Source organism: Papio anubis, chromosome 7 (assembly GCF_008728515.1).
Source record: "Papio anubis isolate 15944 chromosome 7, Panubis1.0, whole genome shotgun sequence".
In the NCBI taxonomy this organism is placed as follows: domain Eukaryota; kingdom Metazoa; phylum Chordata; class Mammalia; order Primates; family Cercopithecidae; genus Papio; species Papio anubis.
The window spans coordinates 418218-431434 of NC_044982.1; the positions used below are offsets into that span (position 1 = coordinate 418218).

General features: G+C 41.0%; 1 gene segment (V, D, J or C); it reads right to left on the bottom strand.

Annotated features, from left to right (window-relative positions):
• Nucleotides 1–828: 828 nt before the first annotated feature.
• LOC108584012 lies at nucleotides 829–10440 on the bottom strand. The segment is given in 3 exon segments: nucleotides 829–869; nucleotides 9864–10187; nucleotides 10271–10427. Coding segments are annotated over 3 exon segments (396 nt in total).
• Nucleotides 10441–13217: the final 2777 nt, after the last annotated feature.

Here is a 13217-nt window from a genome sequence, read left to right on the forward strand (position 1 = left end):
GACCTAAAGAACGTTGAAAATGAGGAAATTCTATGAGTTTAAAGTGTAAAGAAATTGCACATAAACACTCTATTCTAGTAGATAAACATGTTTCCCACAAGGATACAGCTTTACATTTCTGATACTGCTGTGTATGTGTCCTGAAATTGTGCAGCTAAGTAATCAAATGGCATATGGTGGGATGGGGATCCTCACTTTGCAGTGGGTGGTTATGGACAGTCAATAAAGGAGGGCTAGCAAGGTCCATGTGGTAACACATTTGGGTGGAGACACCAGTGTTTTCTCATTTTTAATGCAATAAAGTTACAGAAGATTAGATGCATAAAAGTTTCGATGTGTCCACAAATATGGGTTCATATAAACATGCCCATTTACTAGGTCAGTTGGTTGAAAGGTCCTAGGTGTACCTATACCACATTAACAACACACATACCCAGTATCACAATTTTTTATTTTAATACTATTCTTTAATATCAGAAACAAGCAGTCTTTAGAAAAATGACTGATTCTATGTCCGAAAAAGGTAATATAGAAAACGTGCTTTGAATGTATTGTAATGCCAGGACACGAGGAAGTGTTCAAAAACAAAAGGATGAGGTGTGCTGTAAGGATGCAGGATCCAAAATAAATGAGCTCCCAGCACCTAATAAAACTGTGATGATTTGAACAATAAAATGAATACTGTAGCATGGATCTTCTTCAGAGAATGAAATAGACATCCATACACCAATACAGATATTAATGGATGACTAAATAGAGAAATAATGGGAAGAATAGCACATATCCCTGCAGAAGCATTCCAAATATCTCAGGTGGAGAGTCCTCCAATCAAGTAGGTGAAGCTTAAACACTCATGAGTTGATTGTGTCCTGAGAGATTAGACAGGAAAAAAAATCACTAATAGTGTATTTTATAGTGAGACTTCACATATAATGCCAAATACATGATCTATGAATGAATAATTTTTTTTGGTCTAAATTTGTTTAAACACACACACACACACAAACATTTTTCTTCAATATCCACTGATAAGGGAGAAAAAGGCAACCACAGACTGGGAGAAAATACTTCCAAATCACATGTTTGTTAAATCAATCCTTTTCATTTGTTTTGTTTGTTTTTTTTTTCTGTTTGTTTTGTTTTGGAGCCAGTCTTGCTCAGTTACCCAGGCTGGAGTGCAGTGGCTGATCTCCAGTTTTCTAGCTCCGTCCTCCTGGAGTTCATGCGATTCACCTGCCTCAGCCTTCGGAGTAGCTGGAACTACAGGCGCCCGCCACTACACCTGGATGATTTTTTTAAAATTTAAAATTTTATTTTTAGTAGAGACGGGGTTTCACTGTGTTAGCCAGGATGGTCTCGATCTCCTAACCTCTGATCCGCCCATCTCAGCCTCCCAAAGTGCTGGGATTACAGCTGTGAGCCACCCACCCCGGCTAATTTTTTAAATTTGTTAAATGACTTTTATAATCAAGATGCAGGTAAACTTACAACTAATCAAAAGAAAACAATGCAGTTAAAAATCAACCAAATATTGGGAGGCATCTCTTAAAATTATATAAAAATTGTTAAATATGATTTTTTTATTAAGAACATGTGCATTTAAAGAAAAATTAAATACAATTACTCACCTATTAGCATGGTTAAAACTCACAAATCTCATGAGGATAAATGGCAGTATGAATGTGGAAAAACAGGAGATGTCATGCATTGATGGTAGGAATTCAAAATGTTACATGCACAAAATGATAGTTTTTGGCATTTTAAAAATAGAGATAAAAGTAGAGTTAAAATGTGAACTTGCGTTTGTGTTCCAAAATATTTACAACATTGATTCAGAAATTGATGTTTACAAAGATCGATTCAGAGGAAGTTCTGTATCAGATATCTTAATTTGATTCATTCTACAATATCTGAAATTTGCTTATGGAATAAATGCTATTTGAAAAATCTCTCAAATAACTAAAATCCCATCCACTCAAGCCCTTGTCCAAAGTTCTGTCGTACCCAATGCAAAACATGGTAAAGGTGTATCTGGAAGCTTTACAGGAGACCTTCACTGAGGACCCAGGCTTCTTCACCTCAGTCCCAGACTGCACCAGGTGCACCTGGGAGTGGACACCTGTGGGGAGGACACAGGAATGGATGAAAGCCCACTTGACTGAACTCAATCCCCTTCTCATCACTGGGACTTGGGAACCCCTTACCTGTAGCTGCAGCCACCAAAAGAGGATCCTCCAGGTCCGATCCCTAATGAGGAGCTGTGCTCTCAGGGGCTTCTCTGGGACAGGGATGTGGTTATTGGGTGATGCTCTCAGGGCTGAGACATATCCATAATTACCTCCGTGGATCTCAGGTTATTTGTATATTCCTTGAGTCAGAGCATTCATAGCTCAAGACCCTGATCCAGGATAGAAACAGTAGATGAATGACACATCAGCCTTGCATGAGTGGGATTCTGATGGTCCAAGCACTAGTATAGCGAAGAAATGGGTGCCCTACTCATTTACAAACTTTTTGTGGCCAGTCGTCCTTTCACTGAAAGCAAGCACCCAGAGGACATGCTCCTCACTGTGAACCCATTTGATTGGCGTGGAGACCACATGGATGATTTCTGGAACCATCCTCTTCATGACCCAGTGACCAGATAGATGCCTTAACCCCATCCTGGTCCCATCAGGCATCAGCCACAGCTCATGTTGACTCTGAGAAAGTGAGTGCTGATGTCCCACGTGAGTGTCCAGCAGGTACCTCTAAGATCTTCTGGGCACTCCTGAGACAGTGTCTCCGGCACCTGCCTGACACTGATCCACCAGGATCTTCAACAGAACCACCCTTGGTTTACAGATTTGCCCTGTGATTCATAAATAGAATTGATTTTTCTCATCTCACGGACAATAGGAATCAAAAGATGGAAAGAGATATTTGGAGTTCTTTATGAATTCACTACTCCAAAAATAATTGTCAAGGAATTTGTGTTTTGAATAAATCTTGGTTTTATTTCCTACTCCATTTAATAGAATTTCATGAAGTTTTTATGTACTTTCAGTTCATATCCATAGATCCTCATCTTCACATGGTAGTTTCGACTCCTGGGTCTGTGTACCCTGCCACACTCTCAAGATCATCAGTGTCTGTCAAATGCACAATGGAGGCAACATTACTGAACACTGAAATCTGGCCTTTTATTCGTATTAGGAATGCAGTGGTTCCACACAATTCTGTATCCATTTCAATTAGTAAAACTATTCTATTCTTTTATATAATCACTATTAAGATATTTATGGCCTTAGAAACCCTTGAGAAGAATAGTTCTTGTTGCCTTATGGTATATGAATGCTTCTGATGTAACAGGACATTTAAAGGCATATCCATTACTTCTTGAATACTTAGTTGTTTTGTTGTTGACAAAGGAAGATACGAAGCTGAGAGCCTGGATCCCCAGCCTCCTATTGCACCTGCTCGGGGCCAGGGCAGCCTTGGTGGCTCATGGGTGTGCTTCAAGCCAGGCCTTGCCTTGCGGGAAGTTCTCGTAAGGGCTCTGAAGCACGCTCCCTCTCGCTTCCCTAGCTTAACATGAAATGGCTTTGTCCTGGCTTAGAATACTCCTTCAGTGACAGAATACGCTGCTGACACTGTCTCTTGAAATAATTGATTAGTCTTGCCTGACTGGTCTACAGGGAGACCCAAAGCCAAGGGATTCTGCAGCCTGGAGGGAGCCCTTCTCTAAGCTCCAAGATGCGCGAATCAGTGAAAATGAATCCAAGAGCCTCACAGGAGATTTAGGTTGTGCCTTGTTCCCTGCAGCTGATGTTGCTGCTGGGAGATTTCCAGCAGGTGCAGTGCATTAGGGTGAGAACATACATGGCACCATATTCAATATTCCAATAACATCCGTTTTCCAGCCTTCCTAGTGCCTCTACATGAGAGAGTGTCTCCTACACTGGCTTACCTGGAGAAGCCCAGGTGTCTGACTTTTCCTCCACCAGAGATCTAAAGCAAACAGGATCCAGTGAAGACTTGGGAAGTGCATCTTTCCAGGTTGGCCACTGCATACTCCAGCTAGAGACAGCACAAAACCTTCATGATAAAGAAGCTGAGGTGAATGAGGGAGTTTCCAAGATCTTGTTTTTAAAAATCTTGAAGTCAGAGGCTTCATATTGCTCTACTGTCCTTGTCTAACTCTCTGTCATTTTTTTCTAAGTTTCCGTATGTTCTCCTCTGGTCTGTGCATGGCCACACTCTCATCTTTAATCCAGAGCCATCATCCTGATTAGATTGGGTTGTGCAGTGCAGGTCAGCACTGTCTGTTCTTACAGTGGGAACCTAGAGGCGCGATCGGCTTCCTCTTCTGGGCTGTGACCTTGACCAGGCGTCTCCAGGGGAAAAGCTGAATTTTCTTCTTTACTCCTTTTTGTGGTTTCGCTTTCCCTGGACTGTTTGCTTACATCTCACCCCATTGGCTAACGTTACTCATTCGTATAATCATGGAGGAGCAGAGGGGATCCTGGAATGGGCGTTGTCTTCCCCTCACCGGTACAGGATCTGGAAAAAGTTCTTCCTATGGAGTTCTTTGGAGAGGCTCCTGGGTGCTGTTTGATAAAATTAAACTTCCCCAATTCTGACCCATAGGAGATGTGTTTGGATTGTATTTTTTAGATCCTGGAGATTTCTGGAGGAAAATTCCGGAAGGCTGAGGATTGTGTGGCCCTCTGGAACTGTCATTTCACCCTAGTCCACGTCTGTCTCGCAGGCCTCTCTAGTGCTTACCATGTAAGTGCCTTCAACAGCCTGTGGCTTCTGCAGCTTCGGTTCCAGTTAAGCACGTGTCAGCTGTCATTCTGGACATGCCCAACTGTCCAGTTTTTGGAGTGGTCATTAAAAAAATGGAACTTCATTCATCTGATGGATTCTAAAAGGTAGTGAAGATCAGATTGTGCAGATGCCTCTTGACATAAGAATGAGGTGATGACTGTTGTAATCTTTCCATTTTGGAGCAAAGCCCAAGAAAGTACAACCAAGGTCCTCTTCATGTGTGTTATTGGAGGCGGAAGTGCAACAATTACATAGATGTGGCACCTGGTTGGACATAAATGAACAGGCAGGAAAACAGAGAAAGGACGTGGCACAACGTTTATGAAAAGTCTCAGCAATTTTAATTTTCTTCTGAGGAAGCTGAAATTGTGCAAGTAAAACAGTGTGACTGGTCATGTCTCAGGTGATGTGTTCTGGAAAGTGTCTCCAATCCTGGGCTGGATCCAGTAGGTGCACTCAGGCACCCAAACCTGAAATAGTGACTCTTATTCCTTAAACACAAGACATTCCAATGAGAAAGCTGTTCTCAGGTGAGCTGCAGGGCAGGGAGCAGGAGATGGAGGTGTCCTTGGCTTCCCAGAATTGCTGAAGCTTGAAGACCAAGGCCACCTCTGAAGGGCAGAGATCCACCTATGAGTACATCACATCAACTCTGCCTTCAGGAATCTTTGAGTGTATGAGAGTATAAGAAACGTGATTTATTCCTTTCTGCTAATGCAGTGTGCATCAGAGAAAATAAATTGAAAATTTTATAAATATTTTTCCATATTGGGGAAAGAACATGTATAAATCATGGCAATACAAGTGCTCACTTTAGAGCCTGCAGAAGGAGCAAGTGCACATTGAGAGAAGGAAGCGCCCTGCCCCAGGAAGCAGGTGCCCTAACATCATCCCCTGAGAACTGCCCTGTAGATGCCGCGTGTCAGTGGAACCTGGGCCCGTGCCTGGGATCTTGTGCGTAGTGTGGAGAGCAGAGCACAGCTCCATTCCCCCTCACTGTGTAACCAAGGATGTGACCTCTTCCTCTGAGCTTCATTCTAATAAAGTATTAATATAAAATAGCAGCAGTAACTTTATCTCTAACCTTTCAGTTAGGACCCAGTGTTGTTCAGCATTGTTATCATGATTGTTGTCCAAACCCTTAAATATCATGAAAATACCTGTGTGACCCCTCATCTCAGACCTCAGGTAACCACATTGCAGAGAAGACACCTGCTTTGTTTCTGTCATGAACATCGTATTAGAACGGGAAAGTATGTGCACCTTGCTATAGAATTTATCTTAATTATGTTAGAATGGATGAAATTAGAATTAGTAGTTGACACTTAGAAATTCAGCTGAGGGGAGATCTAAGCAAACTCTCGATGGCGTGTCTTTGTTTCTCCTTGCTTATTACAGATCATGTGAGAAGAGAGGCAAATTAAAGAGGAAACGAATGACCAATGGGGAATCAGGTATTTTATAAATAAAGGAGTTTTTCACATCTTCTGGAAACCACATCAAATTAAATAAATTAAGAACTATTAGACATTTTTCTGCATTCTAGATACATGACTAATACAGACTTAGATTTAATGCAAAAAGAGACAACACGGAAAATGGACATTCTGCAGCAGAGCGTTTTGCCAAATAGGCAGCTTGAAATTAGTTTGTGATTTTAGCTAAATATTCAAAGAATAAACCCCAGATCCAAGTAAGAAATTATAAAATTTCAAGGTTTAATGACTGGTTGAGAGAAGCTTGAACTAACATTATTTTGATGAATCATACCTCAATAATAAAACTTTGTCCAGTGGTCCAACTTTTCAAGGGGCTGCCTGAGTAACTAATTTCCACCTCCCCTACCTGTGAGTCCTGGCACAGTCTATCATCCTCTAAAACCTGGGACCACTAAGAACAGTCAGAAGTCTAAATACTATGAAGGTTTCAGAGACCCAAAATTACTGTCTCTGGGCTGATTGGTGAGGGTGATCTCTATGATCCTCGTCTTGGAAGAGTGTATGATGGCATTTGTTGTAATGAACAGATAGCAACAAAGACAGTCAAGAAAAATGAAGAAGCAGGGGAACATGGTCCAAACAGAAGAACAACATAAAGGTCCAGAAACTAACGTCAATGAAAAGGAGGCATATGGATTACCTGGCAGAAAATTTAAAGTAAATGTTAGAAACACATTCAATGAGCTAGTGGCAGCATGCAAGAAGAGTGTGAGGATTTTAATAGAGATAAAACATTTAGAAGATGACTAAACAAAAATATTGATGCTGAAGAATACAATAAGTCAGCCAAAAATTTTAATAGAAGATTTTAGACCAGACTAGATCAAGTAATAGAAGAAACAGTAAACTCAAAGAAAGATCATTTGAAATAGTAGAGACAGAGAAGAAAAATGTAAAGGAAAGAAATAAAATAGAGTTAAAGACTTATGAGTCAGGAAGCACATTGAAATCTAAATTATGCATTGAGGAGTTATGCAAAGATAGGACAAAAAGGGTAGTGAAGGAACAGGATGTGTGTGTGTGTGTGTGTGTGAGAGAGAGAGAGAGAGAGAGAGAGAGAGGTGGAAAGAATATTCAAAGAAGTAATAGCATAGAAACTTTCTAAATCTGGAAAAGCCAATATTCATCTACATCCAAGAAGCTCTGTAAGTTTTAAATAACGTAAACCAAATGAGAAAAATCAGAGATGTTTGAAACCACATTGTTAAAAGGAAATGTTTTTGAAAACAGAAGGAAAAAGAGCAGATTTAGCAGATTTCTCAGCAGCAGGTTTTCAGTTCAGAATGGAGAGGAATTATATTCCACGATGTGTGGTTTAGTGAAAGAGATTACTTCTGAGAAATGTATTTCTAGTCAATGTCATCATTGTGCAAGCATCATAGGGTGAACTTACACAAACCTACAGGGAATACCTTACCATGCACAGGCTTTGTGGAATAGCACACTGTTTCCAGACAACTAACCTCTGCAGTGTGTCACTGCACTGAACACTGTAGGGAACTTAAACATCGTGGTAAGTATCTCTCTATCTAAACACATGTAAATATGGAACATCTTTAGTGAAAATACGGTATTACAATGTTATGTGGCCACAAACATATATGTGGTCTATTGCTGACTGAATCATTCTTAGGTGGCCCATGACTGCATTCAAATTGCTGGGGGAAAAAGAATGAAAAACAAACAAAAGTCTGCCAACTAAGAAACTTTATCATGTAAATCTTTTTATAAAATAAAGGACAGATAAGACCTTTCTCAGAGAAGCAAAAACTAAAGAAGTTCTTCACCATTGGACCTGCTTTAAATAACAGGTCCGCAGAATAATACATAGTTGCATCAGCTCCATTCTGGCCTCTGCCATATGACAGTTTTGTGTGAATTTTCTTTCTGCTCTCTCAGGACTTTTTTCTCTCTCATCTTCTAACTCCATTATCCTTTTAATTCTCAGTTCATTGAAAAGATTCATATTTAGCTAAGAACACTGAAAACTTTGGAAAAAAATTTCATCTTAAACTCAACAAATTTAATTACCTGTCTTCACGGATGCCCATCTGTTCTTTTCTTGTTTTCCTATGGGATATGGCCCTTGTTTCTACTTCAGTCCAGTCCTTAATTCCATATGCATGAGGCATCCAACCATCACACACCCAGGACCATCTTGGAGGAAGGGACCCTACCATCTGCCTCATCAGCCTTCAGGTGCACAGTGGCCATTCCTTCAGCTGTTGTATGTGCTTTAGGGCTTTCCATTTAAAAGTGTATTTCACTATCCCCCAAATAAAGTTCCTGGACCTTAAAAAGTGATGTGGGGTTGGGGGCATTGACAGCCAAATTTCACTGAAAGTCTTTTCTGCCCTTGGTAATTGAGGAAGACTGGGAAGAAGGGAACAAAACTCAGACCTCATGTAACTCCTCATTTAGCAATAGATTCAGTGCAAATTTAGAAAGTTGAAGACATTGAGTGATGTTGGTGTGGTTTTCTGTGGCATACTAAGGAGACAGCAGAAGATGGTCAGTGGTCAGTCTCCATCCAGCTGGTACCCATTGTCCATTAGTTAGGTCGTCAGAAAAGATAAAAGACAACTTTTGTGACAAAGCCCCAAGGGCTTCATTAAAACACTTTGCCCAGAAATTGGTCAACAGGGACATGACAAGTTTTTATATCACAGCTACTATTTTTTGCCTACTTTATGTAGAAATCTGAGAGATGTGCCCAGCCTCAGGAGGCTGATTCTCCATCCAGGGGACAGCGCTAACATATGAGTTATGTGGTATTAGTCTGTCTGGGTCTTCATAAGAAGACAACACGGAGTGAGTGGCTTAATCAACAAATATTGATTTTCTTACAATTCTGAAGTCTGAATGTTGAAGATCAAGGTGCTGGCAGGGTTGGTTCTTGGTGCAGCTTCTTCCTGGCATGCACTGGGGCACCTTCTAATACACTGGGTCTCCACATGGCCTCTTCTCTGCGTGCACGTGAAAAGTGAGAGGTCTCTGGTGTCTCTTCCTCTTCTTATAAAGACAGCACGTCTATTGCATTAGGTTCTCACACTTCTGACCACATTTAACCTTAATTGTATCATTAAAATTCCAATATAGATCCATTGAACTTAAGGTTTCAGCATATGAATTTCAAAGAGGGCACAATTCAATTGATGACACAAACCAAGAGATGGTGAGAAGCATTAGAATATATATATTTTTAATCACTAAGGAATAATGGGCCATGCAGGAACTTGTAGGAAAGTTCCTAGTAATTGGTGAAACCTCAATTGTAAGAGGAAAATGTGCCTTCCTCCTTTCTTTTCTGGCAGAAGAATGTGAGGAAGCAGAACCACAGATATCAAAGAAAGAGGAGCCCTGGGGACAGCTGAGGTGCTGGTGAGGAGGGAGAGCACTGAGCAGATGAGGAAGCCCCGCCCTCCCTGCACCTGCTCCTGACCCGGCCTCCTGCTCTGTGGGCCCCGCGCGCCCCCTGCTGGTCCTGAGCGGCACCTGCGCCCGCCCCCTCCGCCTCCCTGCAGGGAGGTTTGTGTCTGGGCTCACACTCACCTCCCCTCACTGTGTCTCTCGCACAGTAATACACGGCCGTGTCCGCGGCGGTCACAGAGCTCAGCTTCAGGGAGAACTGGTTCTTGGACGTGTCTTTTGAAATGGTGACTCGACTCTTGAGGGAGGGGTTGTAGTTGGTGCTATCACTACCACCATAGATATACCCAATCCACTCCAGTCCCTTCCCTGGGGGTTGGCGGATCCAGCTCCAGCCATAACCACTGCTGATAGAGCCACCAGAGACAGCGCAGGTGAGGGACAGGGTCTCCGAAGGCTTCACCACTCCTGGGCCCGACTCCTGCAGCTGCACCTGGGACAGGACCCCTGTGAACAGAGAGACCCACAGTGAGCCCTGGGATCAGAGACAGCCTCCCATACCGTCATATCTGCATCCCCGAGACACTCACATCTGGGAGCTGCCACCAGGAGGAGGAAGAACCACAGGTGCTTCATGTTCTTGCACAGGATGTCCGTGACTCTCAGAGAGCATTTCCCATGTGAGCTGGACCCTGAATTTAAGGAAATGTGTGGTGGTTTCCTGTGGGTGCCTAAGTGAGGATTTGCATGTGGGTGGTGCCTTTGTATGGAGAGGTGAAAAGGGATGAGGGAGGCCCCAGTCTTTGGGCTCACCCCTGAGAGGAGGGATGCTGGCTTTTCAGCCCCTCTAACTCAAGCCCTTCCTGGGGCCTCCCTCACTGCCCAGAGTCCCTTCTTCCAGGTAGGAGATGTGCCCAAGGAGCTGGTCTGGGGAGAGAGTGTGATCATGGATCGAGGACAGATTTGAATAGGTTCACTGCTGTTCTACCTCAGTAGCTACTTCGTTCCGGTTATTATTGCTCTTCAGCAAAAAGTCTCAGGATACAAAATTAATGATAAAAATCACAAGCATTCTTGCTACACCAGTAACAGACAAACAGAGAGCCAAATCAGGAATGAACTTCCATTCACAATTGCTTCAAAGATACCAAATACCAGGAATCAACTTCCCAAAGGGAATTGTAAGGACATAACTTCAAAGGAGAACTACAAACCACTGCTCCAGTGTGAAATAAAGGAACCTATATAAAATGGAAGAACATACCATGCTCATGGATGCGGAAGAATCAATGTCGTGAAAATGGCCATACTACTTAAGGTAATTTATAGATTCGATGCCATCCCCATCAACTACCAATGATTTCTTCCACAGGGAATTGGAAAAACTTGCTTTTATGTTCATATGGAACCAAAAGAGCCGCATCTCCAGAACAATCTAAGTCCAAGAACAAAAGTTGGAGGCATCCACCTGACTTCTGAAACTATACAAGGCTACAGCCAACAAAACTTGGCATGTGATACTGGTACCAAAACAGAGATATAGACCAATATGGAACAGAACAGAGTCCTCAGAAATAATACCACACATCTACAGCCATCTGATCTTGGACAAACCTGAGAGAAACAACAAATGGGGAAAGGATTCCCTATTTAATAAACCATCTCACACCAGTTAGAATGGCAATCATTAAAAAGTCAGGGAACGACAGGTGCTGGAGAGGATGTGGAGAAATAGGAACACTTTTACACTGTTGGTGGGATTGAAAGAGATTTTTATCTATTCTTCACCAGGTCTAATGAGTTCTGTCTATGGGTGTCCACGTCTGTTTTGTTTTCTTGCATTTCCGTGGGAGGATGTCCTTGTTTGTTGAGTACTTTCAGTACTGTGTTGAATAAGTGCTGAGAGTTTGCATCCTTGTCTTTTCCAGTTTTCAAAAGAAAAGAATTATTTTCTGTTAAGTATGATGTTAGCTATGGACTTGTCATGTGGCCTTTATTGTGTTGTTCTTTATTTCTGTGCATAATTGAGAGTTGTTTTCCATGAAGAGATGTTGAATTTTCATCTTCTGCATCTATTAATATAGAAATATGGTTTTTATCCTTCATTCTATAAATGTGATATATCATGTTTTTTGACTTGTGTATGTTGAAGTGTAATTGAATCGCTGGGTTGAATCCCACTTGGTCATGGTGCATTATGATTACTATTATTTGAAATACTGTTTGGTGTGCTATATTTTTAGATTTTTAAATTCATGTTCAACAGGATGTAGGTCTTTTACCTAAGTCCATCTGATTTCTTTTTATTGGTATGTTCAGGCTTTCTATTCCTTCTTTTTTAATCTTGTTAGGTAGTATGTGGCCATGAATTTATCCAATTCCTCTAGGTTTTCAAATTTATCACATAGACTTGTTTATTACAGTATTTCATAATTTATTTTGTTCTGGGATATCAGTTGAGGCATCTTCTGCTTCTATTTTATTTATTTGGGTCATAGCTCTTTCTCTCTCTCTCTCTGTCTCCCCCCGTATATATGTATATATTCTTTTTTTCGTTAGTCCAGCTACTAATGACTTTCAACTTTGCTTATCTTTTTTGCTATTTTAATCTTTTCTTGAATTTTTAGTCTTAATTCTGTTTATGTCTAATCTGTTCTTTGTTGTTTTTTAAAATAATTTTGAGTTTGGCCTTTTCTTGTTCTTAAAGTTCTCTGAGATGCATTGTTATGATGGTTATTTAAAATATTTCTGCTTCTTTGATGTTGGCATTTATTGCTATAAATTTGCCTCATAATACTGGTTTGGATAAGTGCCATAAGATTTGGTATGTTGTGTTTCTATTTTATTTGTTTCATACATTTTTATATTTTCTTCTTACTGTCTTCTTTCACCCATTAGCCATGTAAGCATATTTTGTTTAATTTTTGCGTTTATATAGTTTTGAAATTTTCTCTAGGCTGGGCAGTGGCTCATGCCTGTAATCCCAGCACTTTTGGAGGCCAAGACTGGTGGATGACTTTAGGTCAGGAGTTCAAGACCAGCCTGACCAATATGGTGAAACCCTGTCGCTACTAAGAGTACAAATATCAGCTGGGCATGGTGGCAAGCACCTGTAATTTCAGCTAACTGGGAGGCTGAGGCAGGAAAACCATTTGAACTTGGAAGGCAGAAGTTGCAGTGAGCCAGGTTTGTGCCACTGCACTCCAGCCTGGGCAACAGAGCAAGAGTCCATCTCAAAAAAATAAAAAAAAGAATTTCCTCCAGTTACTGATGTTTAGTTTGATTTCATCTTTAATCTGATAAACAGTTGGTGTCATTTTACGTAAAAATTTTGACACATGTACTGTATTAATATATGGTCAATCCTGAAGAATATTGCATGTGCTGAAGAAAAGAATATGTGCTCTGAAGTTGTTTGGCTCAATGTTCTGTAAATGTCAGGTCCATGTGGAATATAGTGCAGTTTAAATCCAATGTTTATCTGTTAATTATTGGCTAGATAATCTATCCAATGCTGAGTAATGTATTAAATTATCC